General features: G+C 50.9%; 2 protein-coding genes across 2 annotated transcripts; one reads left to right on the forward strand and one right to left on the reverse strand.

The window, feature by feature from the left end:
- Nucleotides 1–1,224: 1,224 nt before the first annotated feature.
- LOC149809695 (sm-like protein LSM5) lies at nucleotides 1,225–9,331 on the forward strand. The gene is made up of 2 exons (XM_089994688.1): nucleotides 1,225–1,235; nucleotides 9,076–9,331. The coding sequence occupies exons 1-2, from the start codon at nucleotides 1,225–1,227 to the stop codon at nucleotides 9,329–9,331; spliced, it is 267 nt and encodes an 88-aa protein (XP_089850814.1).
- LOC149809696 (putative UDP-arabinose 4-epimerase 2) lies at nucleotides 2,325–8,508 on the reverse strand. The gene is made up of 5 exons (XM_089994687.1): nucleotides 8,097–8,508; nucleotides 6,164–6,258; nucleotides 4,689–4,995; nucleotides 3,705–3,940; nucleotides 2,325–2,453 (listed from the first exon to the last, which is right to left on the reverse strand). The coding sequence occupies exons 1-5, from the start codon at nucleotides 8,506–8,508 to the stop codon at nucleotides 2,325–2,327; spliced, it is 1,179 nt and encodes a 392-aa protein (XP_089850813.1).
- Nucleotides 9,332–12,115: the final 2,784 nt, after the last annotated feature.

The raw sequence follows: 12,115 nt of genomic DNA on the forward strand, positions 1-12,115 counted from the left end.
TCTGGATGTGGATTACATCAGGCTACCGAAAGCGGTTTCGCGCTTCCTTGAAGAGGAGTTTCGGACGGCAAGAAAGTTCGTGGGCACGCCGAGAATGAACATGGCGAGCAAGCACGAGACTTGCCATCCGTCATATTGCCGCAGACGAGAACTACTCTCCGATTGGTGTCCCTGGAACGCAAGCAACTCCCTTGCAGCAAACCAGTGCATGCACACGGCAACAAGTCCCATGATCAAATGATGAATAGCAGGCCTATCTACACATGCACGAAATGATCGGCACTCCGCTTGGAACTTGAAGTTGCACCAGCCAGAAAAGCAACCACAGTGGCTGCCGTCAATATGTGAGCATCCTCACTCTGAATGCTTTGGTCTGTTCAGACATGCCCCGGCAAATGCACCTATGTAGAGGCTGGTGTAAATTGGCAAAGGGAGTCATGCGTTTTCTCAGCCTAAGATTTGAGCCAGCGCATCTGATAAGCGCTGCAAGCACAATGCCACACCAGCAATGCCCTTGGGCCACATGCATCGGCGCAAGATCGGCCATGCCAGTCTGCCCGGCCCTCTTGGATGGCATACTTTGTTATCTATTTGACGGCATGCATGGCCCAGCCGAATTACAATATGGCAGGGTCGCAGATGCTGGGCAGGAAGCTTAGTGTTGCAGTAGCCCCTCCTTTTGGGGTGTGGGATAGCACTTTAGGGAAGGGCTTCTGATCGCGTTCTACCTTAGTATATTAGACTCTTGGCCGAAGCAATTTAATGTGTGACATAATTTTTTTCTGTAAGTGACCCAAACATTATGTGGATTAATTGTGAATTAATAGACCTCTAGGTACTCCAAAAGTGCCCAGCGTGACTGTGACCGGCCAACGGTATATTTTACCACGGTAACACAGGGCGTGCATATGATCGTTGGCATGGCACAGAACGCCACTACTGCATGTCGAATTCGAAGATGTGGAGTGCCGGCTCATGGCATCCAATCTGGTTGACATCTTGGAAGGTCGTGTGTGCCGATCGAGGAAGACGTCTTCCTGGAATAGAATGATTGGTTGGTTCCCGCCTTGGCTGTTCTTCATAGGCTCTCAATATAAACAAGACATAATACGCCACCCGAGAGGGCGCCGGCATTGAAAGGCGAAACGCATCGACTCTCAAGGAAGCGCAGCTCAATCCAAATACAAATTCAAATACGCCAGCCCAATCCAAGTATCCCTCAAAATGTCCCGCAAGTGGTATAGGACACAACTGCATCGGGGGCCCAGCATTTGGTGCAGGACAACACAACAACACACCCGACTGCAACAAAATAAGGGCTGTACCCTTATTTTGTTGGGCAATACTTAGTTCAAAGGCACCCACCAGCAACACGGGATGTATCCATGGGATATGTACATTGAAACAGCAATTGCCAACGGCCAGGCACCAGGTTTCCGGGTCGGGCCTCAGAGACGCATGGCGTGTCATCGGTGCACGAGTAGCAAGGGACACCTACAATTCAAGCCTAAACCTGCCGGTAGCCATCTTCTCAGCAGCCAACTTGCCCAGGTGGTCAGAACAGGGTGTTTTACATATCAGAGTGTCTTCACACATGATTGAATAGAGATGCCATGCAGAGCATGCGATAAATCATATATCGCATCATATATATAAATCGTTGTGATGCATTTGAAAGTTACCCTGTCTGCCATGTCTGTACTACTAAAATAAAGAGGTTACCTTCCTGAGGTCATCCCAACTTCTACTCTAGCCTTTGCCGGCAGCCTCCTACGTCATCTCGTCGCCACCTACGTCATCTGACCACGCCTGGCGTGCGTGGTCGATGTGAACCCTGGGTCCACGAAACAGACAACAGCATGCCACGACGTATTGTGGATTGTCGAACTTGCCGTTCATGTGCGCGGAGGTGCGGTGCCGCAGATCTCAGCCGCCACGCCATGAAGATCACGGCCTGAAATCCAGTGCGTTGCCAGGCCCTGCCATTTTTCGGGTCCATGTGCCTGAAAATTCGTGGATTCTGGGGACGAAAATAGGGGTCGAAACCCAATCTGGCGAAGCACTGCTTGAATCACCTTCCATCCGTATATTTGGTGTACAAGCTCTCGGCCTGAATTATTCATGCCTGTGAGAGGGGCCCACGGTTTGCGAATGGTGCAAACGTGAATAGGATCACGGTTTCACCAGTGAATCCATCATATGCTCTTCCTCGATTGAGAGTCCGGATAGAAAGAAGGATAGTCCAGTCTTCTGTACCCGTGTACGCTCATCAGGGTGCCTGAGTGTGCCCTACGACCTATATGTGACCTATGTGTGACTCACTTTCAGGCAGCGGGATAACCCTTAGGGTGCTTCTTCCGCCAATTCCATGCATGCCCCAAGCTAACGGACACATCCGTGTACTTGGGCTTCCATCCCATCTGCTCCATAATTTTCTTGGGGTCGGCATAAATCTGCACCACACACACCAGTGTTTCGCCAGGGGTAGATTGATGTTTGGGTTCAGATGTCTGAAAGAGACGACAAAAGTTGTGGGGACAGAAGTGGGGGTTGGACCCCACTGACACACTTTTGTCAGAATGACACCAATGCGGCCGGACTGAGGTAGGGAACTCATCGTCAGGCAGATGGGACCCTACGGCCGTCTAAAATTCCATCACAGCCCAATTTCAGTACCTGCTGAGTGCTGGTATGATGCGGAATTCCGGCACTTGTTACGCTATTGCGAGCACCACATGATTCCCAAGTAGTTCTTGGAGTTGCCAATGTCCATGTGGATGCAGTAGTGTTGTAAAAAGATACATCATCATCATCACATGAAGGGCTATCCACTGACCCTGCTGAATAGGCAATGGGTGCCACCAATGGTCTGGGCTACACAGGTTAGGCCCATCGCAAAAGGCTGCTACTGGTATGGCGCTCGTGTCTTACAGGTTCCGGGAATCTGGATGTCCATGTGGATGCGGTAGTGCTGTAGGAAGGTACATCAGATCAGGTGCCTCAGTCTTATAAGCAGTTGCTACGGACGTGTGCATACAGTAACAACACCAACAAATGGGAGGTCACGGTTACGCTCTTGGACTCGCTGCCAAGTTTACAAGGAGAAAATATGTTGAATGTTGAATTTTCAGGTATGCATATAGGAAAACTACCAAAAATTGATGTCACGCTTCTAAAAAGCTCGCCCGGTTGTTGGTATTGTTACGGTACAAGCAATCTCAGGAAATGACACACGTCATCACATCAAGCAAGCTCACTAGCAAGCCATCTCTCTGAACCCTAGGTTTACAAGGTAGGCTGAAGTAACAGCTACACTGCATACCTCTCTAACTTTTATTCCTGCACAATGTGACCAAGCGAGCTCCGCACATCCTCAAGGGACAGTTTCATCCCCCCACTCTTCAGTCAAGTGAGGAAGCTTTGCCGCCCACCCTGACATCCTTAAGGCTGGCAACCCAGGTTTGAGACCTTGAAGTCCACATGGGAGTCTGCCACGAATGACGAAGACCATAATTTCCAAATAGTTCTTGGAGTTAGCAATGTCTATATGGATGCTTTACTGTTGTAAAAACATACATCATCATCACCATCTGCACAGCGTTCCGCCAGACCCATTAACTTGGGTCGCGGTGCCTGAAAATGCATGGCTTTTGGGGTGAAAGAGGGGGTCCGAACCCCATTCTGGCAAATCACTGCATCCGCACCTCAGCATAGTCCCCTGGACGTGGCTCGGCCTGCTCAAACACCTTGATGTCCCGCCCTGTGACAGCTTTGCATGCGTTGACGAACTCCTTGACGCTGATGCCCTTGCCCGTTGCCACGTTGTAGAGCTCGGGCGGATTGGTTACATGCCCCATTCCCAACACGTGCGCCTCTACCAAGTCCGTGACATGGATGTAGTCACGTATGCAGCTACCATCCGGAGTCGGATGCGTAGTTCCTGCAGCAAGCGCACCCTACCGCAGTCAGCGCAAACTACTCGGACATATTTGTAGATAGCTTGTCATAAAATAATGTCTGCTGAACCAGTCGGTGCAATTTGCATCCCGAGTTGCTCTTAGTGCTGCCCACGTACCTGTGGACGCTGCAGTGCCCTACGACGCTAAGCCTCTCACATAGCCTGAACTTCAGACGCCTGCTGAGGGCTGGTGAGATACCGGGTATAAACTTGTACGCGTTTTTCCAACAGTCTGTAGAAAGCTTGGATGTACCTATAGGCGTGGGTGTACCTATCGCGCAGGCGCCTTCGCGTCCTATGCATACTACCGGACAACGGCACCTTGAGCTAAACAGTTAAGGGCCCGCGCTGGGTTTGAGCCCTCTTTCCACAGGTGGCATTTCAACATTCGTAGTACTTATAGGACCAGCTGGATATCCAAGATACCCTGGAAAACTGGCTGCTGATTACGATGCCTGATAGGTCTTTGTTACGCGACAGCGTAACAATGGTACCCCTAACCTCAACATCTGTTGTCGCTTGAATCTTCCGTCGGATAGCTCGACGCTACACCCGATTTCACAGCATAAACTGATATGGGGCAAAGTCATTCCAGATTTCTTAGCCCTTGCCGTTGGTAGCTCTGCAACTTGCCTCTTTGCCTGGTTTTTCGTAGTGCTTCGGTTGTTCCACCGTCGCCCTTGCTCCGGCAGATGTCAGCAATGATGTCTGGCAATGTGTTGGATCGTACCCATGATCTTGAGCTCGGGTATGATACCCATCGCTGTATCCAAGCATGCCTGAGAGATCCGGCCATGCTCGCGAACAGCGGGAGGGGGGTACTCCCCAAGCTGGCCGGTCGGATCGCTCCCATAGACATTGAAATACCGGAAAATAACAGCTTTAAGTTCAGGGTTTGCATGCGCATAGTCCCTGATCGCTTTCTCCGAGTACAGCTTCGCCCGGCCGTACGGGTTGATGGGATCCGTTGGAGTGAGCTCGGTGACTGGGAGCTCTTTGGGGTTGCCGTAGGTGGCACATGTGCTCGAGTACACCAGCTGCAACAACACACACCACGCGTCGAGGCGAGCAAACCAGAGTACCAAAGTCCAGGCAACACTTGACCAAGTGCCCAGCATTATGCTGCGTCACGTTCTCTATGCAAGCTATGATTCGGAAATTAGATGGAGCACATCTGTTTTCTTGTACCTACAGGTACCCTGGGAAGCGCGTTGTTACGGGTTTTGGTCACCTGTGGTCTAGATTACGGTACTGGTAAAGCCCCTGTTTGGCTGCGACAGACAGCTCTCATCGCGTGAGCAGCAAACTCCCTCCGCCAAAACCCCCAGGCCAAGGAGCCGAAGATGGAGCTAGCTATGTCAGCCTTTACCTCCAGAAGAGAGCCCTAGCCTCTAACCCCTGGTTGCCCTGGGCCAAGACAGACTTGCAAGTTGCACTGCATGGCTGATGTCCGTATGCATGCGGTAGCTATTGTTAGATGGAAGGAACCTTACATGTACCTCAGGGTACCGTACATGCTGCGACACAACCCCGTGAGGTACCATCCAACCCAGAAGGTACCAAAAAGGTACATAATATGTAGGGGTAAAACCCCGTGAGGTTAGATGGCCCCAAACCCAAGCGAACGCAGTAACCCTGCCAGGGTTGCTGGCACTACCGGCGACTCTATCTCGAGAAACCCGCTGACGGGTACTGTCGTCTGTGCTATCTCCTGGATTGTTACTGCAGCTACTGGCAATGTTCCTACTCAGATACGCGGTGTACTTACCCAGATACCATGCTGGACTTGGCCTTTCATCATCCTAACCCCCAGTTCTTATTGCGACAGAAAACAGCGCCAGCCGAGCGCCCCGCGGACTGAGCTCCTAAGAGGTTGGATTCAAAGAATCATCATGGCGGGGAAAAGGGGACAGCCATACGCAGAGCTTCGCCAGAAGCGAGCTCAACCCCCAGATAACCATGCAATTTCAGGGACACCGATCCAGAAAGCAGACTGCCTGAAAGCACTGGCCACACGCCCAGTTTCACCCCACAAGCTCCGCATTTTCTTGGCCACAGATCAGTTGTTGGACAGATTGAAGCTCGACCCATCATTGTCCATGTTCGGCGAGAGCTATTGTTGCTGTACCTGCGACTATGACGTTTGCTGGACTGGAAAACACTGTGAAACGATACAACGCAGATGTAGAGAGCCGGCGAACACACCTTGTTCACCTTTGTCTGACGCATGGCTTCGAGCACGTTCAGCGTGGCACCCGTGATGTTGCGGTAGTACCGTACAGGGTCAAGCACAGACTCACCTGCACAGGCAAGCAACATCACTTAGCAATGATGGAGTCATGTCTTGTCGTTGTCTTGGAGTTTTCGAGCGCTGGACGGATGGTGCTTTCGAAGAAGGCGTGCTAGTTCCAATTTCCGACGTGCAGTTGAGGGTCGTTGTACCTTTGCGAGTGTGTGCTGTTGTTTGTGATTCGGCCTGTTTCTGCCACCGCGCTGGGGCCTGAGGCCGAATGTAGGAAACGATGTTCCCTACTTATGGCACCACCCCCTGATCAGGAAGCAATAAGCGATAACACTTTGTGAATGGAAAGTGGAACTCCTCTTCAGTGTGAGCTGTGCTGTTCCGACTGTCTATGTAAATAAACCAATCAATTACCATGCAATGCCACCCACGCCGTTGGCGAGGGGGATGTACCCAAGGGGTTTTGGCCTCATGTAGCAAGCTATTCAATGATCAATCGAGGTTCACAAAGGATCCTGAGCCACAAGGCAGAGGTCTACCGGATGAGTTTGAGTGGTTTGTGCACACTCTACATCGTTGATCTAGAACTGCACGATATGTATTCTGCGGTGGAAATCCAGATCAAATATTTCTGGGCTAGAAACTCTGGGTGCCGCATGTGTACATACTTGTTGACAACGTGTCACTGTCGGGCATCGGCCCGTTGCCTTTGTCATTTGGCTGCAGTGGTTGCATCAACATTTTCAGTTTGTACAAGGCCTCGAGCGCTACGTGGTCTCAACTCTCGCACTATTATTTAGTCAGGTTGGATCACGGTCTGTGAGCTCGTCTGAAAAAATTTCAGTGTAGACTCGCCTGCGATAGTGAGCTATCTCCTGCATCTGCTCAGCTACTTGATTGTCCCTACTCTGTGCCTACATAGTTGCGTCGCCAGTGTGTTGCCTCGGGTGTCTGTTTGTTGATCTACTAAGGCAGCTCACCCTCCCTCCCGCCCTCTTTGATGAGTGTGGTGTCACCAGTGTAACATTTATGGCTCACCTCAGTCATCCCCACACTGAAATGCATCCTGGTCCTGAGACTCGAGACTTTGAGCACGGCCATCACATTCCAACCCGAAGCAAGTCCCTCACACCCAAGGCAATTTACCTTGCAGCCAGTGTGGGACGAAATGGCTTCGATGGCATTTTGACTGCAAGATGTGAAACTCAACTGTTTTGACTTGAACCAGGCAATACTGTATCAGGCCATTATTGACTGAGGGATAGATGTCAAAGCGTTTGACTTGCGACATGTTTGGCGCTTCTACACTTGAGTGCCACTTTTTCCATTTATGATATTGTTTTCAGCCTTAGAACCACGCAGCTTTGGCCAAGACAGTCTTGCAGCAGGAAATGTGCACAGGCGCGAGTAGAACCCTACCTCCCTGCAGGGCGTTCGTAAAATGAGATAGTCAGACTACGGAACGCAGGGAGGCATCGATAGTGGCGTGAATGTCACATATCATTCAGCGTACAGGCTGGTGGGCAGCCAGTAAACCCCGACTAACTCGAGATAATCGCATAATCTGCACCAAGGTGAGCAACAGCGGATGTAGCTGCAAGTCGTTATGACCCCCAGGACTAGCGGCAACACCATGATAAGGATCTCTGAATTACCAGTGTTATTCTCCATCACAGCATCAGTGACAGGCGAGCCCCGTCGACGTGACGTACTCTCCTTGACACTGGAGTGGACAGCTTCACATAGCTCTGTAGCTCAGCCCGAGACTTGAACGACAAGACATACCGGTCATCAATGCGCACCGTGAAATCACGGTAATGTCGTTGCACATGACAGTGCACACGCACGAAAGCAGAGTGGGTTGCTATGTACTCCTCAAGCTTGAATAGTTCGCACCTACGTACGCGAGAGCAGCGAAGTGAATTACCAACTCGACGTTGGTTCTCCTGAAAATTTCGAGTACCGCATCGCTGTGCCCCAAGTCTGCTTCAATGAACTGGAACCTGAGAGGTTTTGCTGCTCGCTTCAATACACGGATCGCTCCCATGTTGCCTCTGGACAAGTTATCAATAACTGTCACCGCATGACCTTCACCCAGCAACCTCAGACTTGCATGAGACCCAATGAAACCGGCGCCACCTGTGACCAAGACATGCATCTTGTCTCTCTGAGGGGTCAAAGGACCCCCTAACCCTTTGGCTGACCATGGCTTTACAGCGCATGTACTCTTTGTGAGGTAGTATATGACAAGAGACAGCACGGCAGCAAGAAAGGCCACCTGTGGCAAGCTTACACGGCTGGAAGCCATGTTATTCATAAATCCGTCCCGAACTGATCTTGATTGTCTTGCACGCATAAACCAGGAGGCAGCTTCCAGCTGCAGGTTGGAAAAAAACTATGCTCATGCTCCGACGAGTTCGAACAAGGGTCCAAACGACTCCTAAATAAGTGCACGCTCTGCATGCTCACGCTCCTTCACTACGAGACACATTCTTTAAGCTGACGTTTGCCCGAAATGTCTCTCCCAGCCCCAATGCCTCAAAGATGGTACCGTGGGCCACGGCGTTGCATGGAACTGTCTCCAGATAGGCAACGCACCATCCAGCCCGTGCGCCGGTCGCCACTTCGGAGGACCGGAATGGCATGCAGTATACACAATATACGGCAAAGCCTTATTGAACTTGCGGCTTTAAAATGGTTTAATCTGTCTGTTCGAAACAGCATCCCCTGTTATCAGCCTTCGAAGCGTACAGCAAGTTTTAGATGATATTTTGAACGTTCTTATGACAACGCCTGCAAGGTTCCATACATATTAAGGCTGGCACTGACGTGCACTCGAGATCATGATAGCCCCGAAAAAGGGTGCATTCACCAGCAACCCTTCGAAGATCCTCCCATCTGAGCTGATAGCAAAATGTATCGACTCCAAGCTGTGGATCATAATGAAGGGCAACAAGGAAGTTGTTGGCACGCTAAAGGGGTATGACGTGTATGTCAACATGGTGCTGGAGAATGTGACAGAGTACGACCACACCCCACAAGGCACGACCAAGACCCATCTCGAGAAAATCCTTCTGAACGGCAATAACATCGCAATCATGGTGCCTGGTGGGTCTCCAGAGGACAAGTGAGCTCCTCGTGAGCCGGCAAGCCAGTACACAAGTGCTGGGTACCTTTCAGGGGTTGACATCAAGGAGTCTTATGTCCTAGGCACAAATTGTGCCAGCTTCGTGACATCATCATCTGTTGACGTTTCACGGACAGTTTTTAGTACATCACGCTGTCTTTACAGCATCATCCAGCTGCGATCACCACAAAACATTTTCAAGTCTGGGTGATACTCGTTTACATGGTGAAGCAGACAGCCTTTTTCTTTACAGCTTTCGATATGAATATCTGCATCAGCTTGATACCTTTTCGAGGTGCAGGGTGCACTCATCCAACTGCCTGTTCCTCGTTCGAGAGTTCCATTTTCAGCCATGAATGGATAGCATGCCACTGAATTAGAGTGCTGCACACATTCTGTTACCCTGCCCTTCATTCCCCACATGCAACTTGGTCCAAGAGGACCTATGAAGGATGTAAATGGACATGATGCAGGCACCCTTTGGGGTCCCATTGACATGTGCCTTGTTTCTCGAGGTTAATCCCCTACCGGTATCCACTGGTGTAATGAACAACAATCTCCTTGCTTTATCTATCGTGAGTTCATATCTGACTCCTCTGTGGATGCTGGGTGAACAATGAATGAAAAACGAGGGAGATTAGCAGTCCTCATGGAAAGCCCAAACGTGTCCTGTTGCCGAGCCAAGGTGTTGATGAGGCGCTTTCACATGTATGGATGCTGCACCTCTCAATTGGCACGAGAACAGTCATGGCTCTTCTCGCTCATGGTCAGCGTTGGCTTGATGGTTGGCATGTCTTGTATTCATGTGTCATGTTCGTAAAAAGGGGACAAACGAAGTTCGTCCAGGGGACAAAGAAGGTACACACGCGCCCACATACGAAACTACTAACCGAACGAGAATGCGGCTGCGGCTGCATAGCAGTGTCAGGATGTACCCCCATGCTCAACCTAGCTTGGTTGCCAACTTGTGTTGGCGTGCCCAACAGCAACAAGCTCCCTGGCTCAGGCGATTTCATGGAGCCAAGAGAGCACCAACCAGGCTGATGTGGTCCCGTATAAGTACAAGTATATTCGGCTTTGTGACGCTTGCTGTGGAGTCGTACGGCCGCATGGGTGTCGCGGCGTCGCGGTTCCTATCAGAGCTTGGCGATTTGGTAGCGGCGGCGGGTCGGTTGTCTAAAGCCGCTTTTGTCCGGACCGTGCGTCGGGAGCTCAGCTGCGCCCATTGCAAGGGCAATGCGCGCATGTACTACAACTCTCTCTCGCGCATTGCTGTGCGTGTTGGACACAACTTCCAGCCAGGATGTGATGAGCCGGCAGAGGGCCCGGTTGAGGTCTGACTTGCTTCGTTGTTTGTTTGTGTCGCTGTGTGCTTTGTCTTCCTTTTTCTTTTCTTTGTTCGTCTTTCGGTAGCCTTTCCTAGATTTGCCGGCCCTGTCGCTTGTAATATATTATCATGATCAAAGACCACGGTCACGGCCCATGTCATTGCAGAACGGAATCAGAAAACGCCACCCGAGAGGGCCACGGCATTGACAACGGGCGACATCATAGCAAGTCATTGTAAACTGGCGAGCACAAGAAGTCTGCTGAGCTTATGCCGGTGAAAGAACACTGACAGCACAGTTCGTTCGACCAGTGTCACAATGTCAATGGCACAGATGGAAGAGAAGAAACATTGAAGAGATCAACAGCGTCCACGACCTCAAGGAAAGCAACCATCACCGGCACCATGAGCACCGTTCCAATGGTGATGCATCGTGTCATGATTGCTTGGCCGATCCCATATTCCTCGGTGAGCGTGAAGGCCGCGGGCGCGATGGGCAGGAGGGCGATCAACACGGCCGCCCTCGCCGGGAGGTTGGCAAGGCCCACCCACTTTGCGATGGGGATCATGAGCATTGGGATGAGCGTGAATTTCAGCACCAACAAAACGGCTGTCTGCACACAGAGCTCGGCTTTCTCGATGTATAACTCGAAACAGGAATAAAGTGAAATTACTTTGCCAGCCAGTTGTCAGCGCCTCCTTTCTTGGGCTGGTGCATTGGTTTTGTTCGGTTTTTCTTACGCCAGCCCAAAGGTGGCGTAAACAATCGGGATGCGTAGGAATTTCGGCATTAGATTATGGGGAAAGAAAGAAACTGAATGAATGAGCATTACATGCAGGCAACCAGAGCTGAACTTGCGCCTAAACAGGGATATTGAGCCCGGCGGGCACCGGCAAGTGGATCACTGTGTCACCACGCAGAATGATTTTTGGCTCCAGACGCCTGAAAATACATGAATTGCGGGGACAGAAATGGGGATGGATGGCTGCACACACGCCGACTGTATGTTGCATGTTGCAGTAGCATAACACAGTGATATGAAGGCAATGAACGCGTCGGCGGTAGGATCACATGGAGAATTGAAGTTGAAGTTGGTGACAATGAATAATGCAGTGTTGAGCGCGGGTGACAACATGATGGCAAATAGTGCTTCGCCAGAATGGGGTTCTAACCCCAGCCCTTCCCCAGAAAATCATGCATTGTCAGGGATCTTTCAGGGATACAGACCCGCAAAGCAAACATGGCGTGGCACCACAGGCGGTTTGGATGTGCTTGGGCATGCGCAGGCAAGCCTGGCCTGACTATCACTCGACAGCTCGATACAACTGGAACCCTTGTGCATGAAGGCAATCCCGCAACTTTGCAGATCCAAAAGAGTCCTGGATTCTGATGAGTTTTAGATCTCCAAAGGTCGACTCTAGTGCCGTGGATTCACTGTTTACTCTCACCATGATCACAGC

The sequence above is a fragment of the Nuphar pumila genome, unplaced genomic scaffold (genome assembly GCF_984573655.1).
Source record: "Nuphar pumila unplaced genomic scaffold, dmNupPumi1.hap1.1 HAP1_SCAFFOLD_884, whole genome shotgun sequence".
In the NCBI taxonomy this organism is placed as follows: Eukaryota; Viridiplantae; Streptophyta; class Magnoliopsida; order Nymphaeales; family Nymphaeaceae; genus Nuphar; species Nuphar pumila.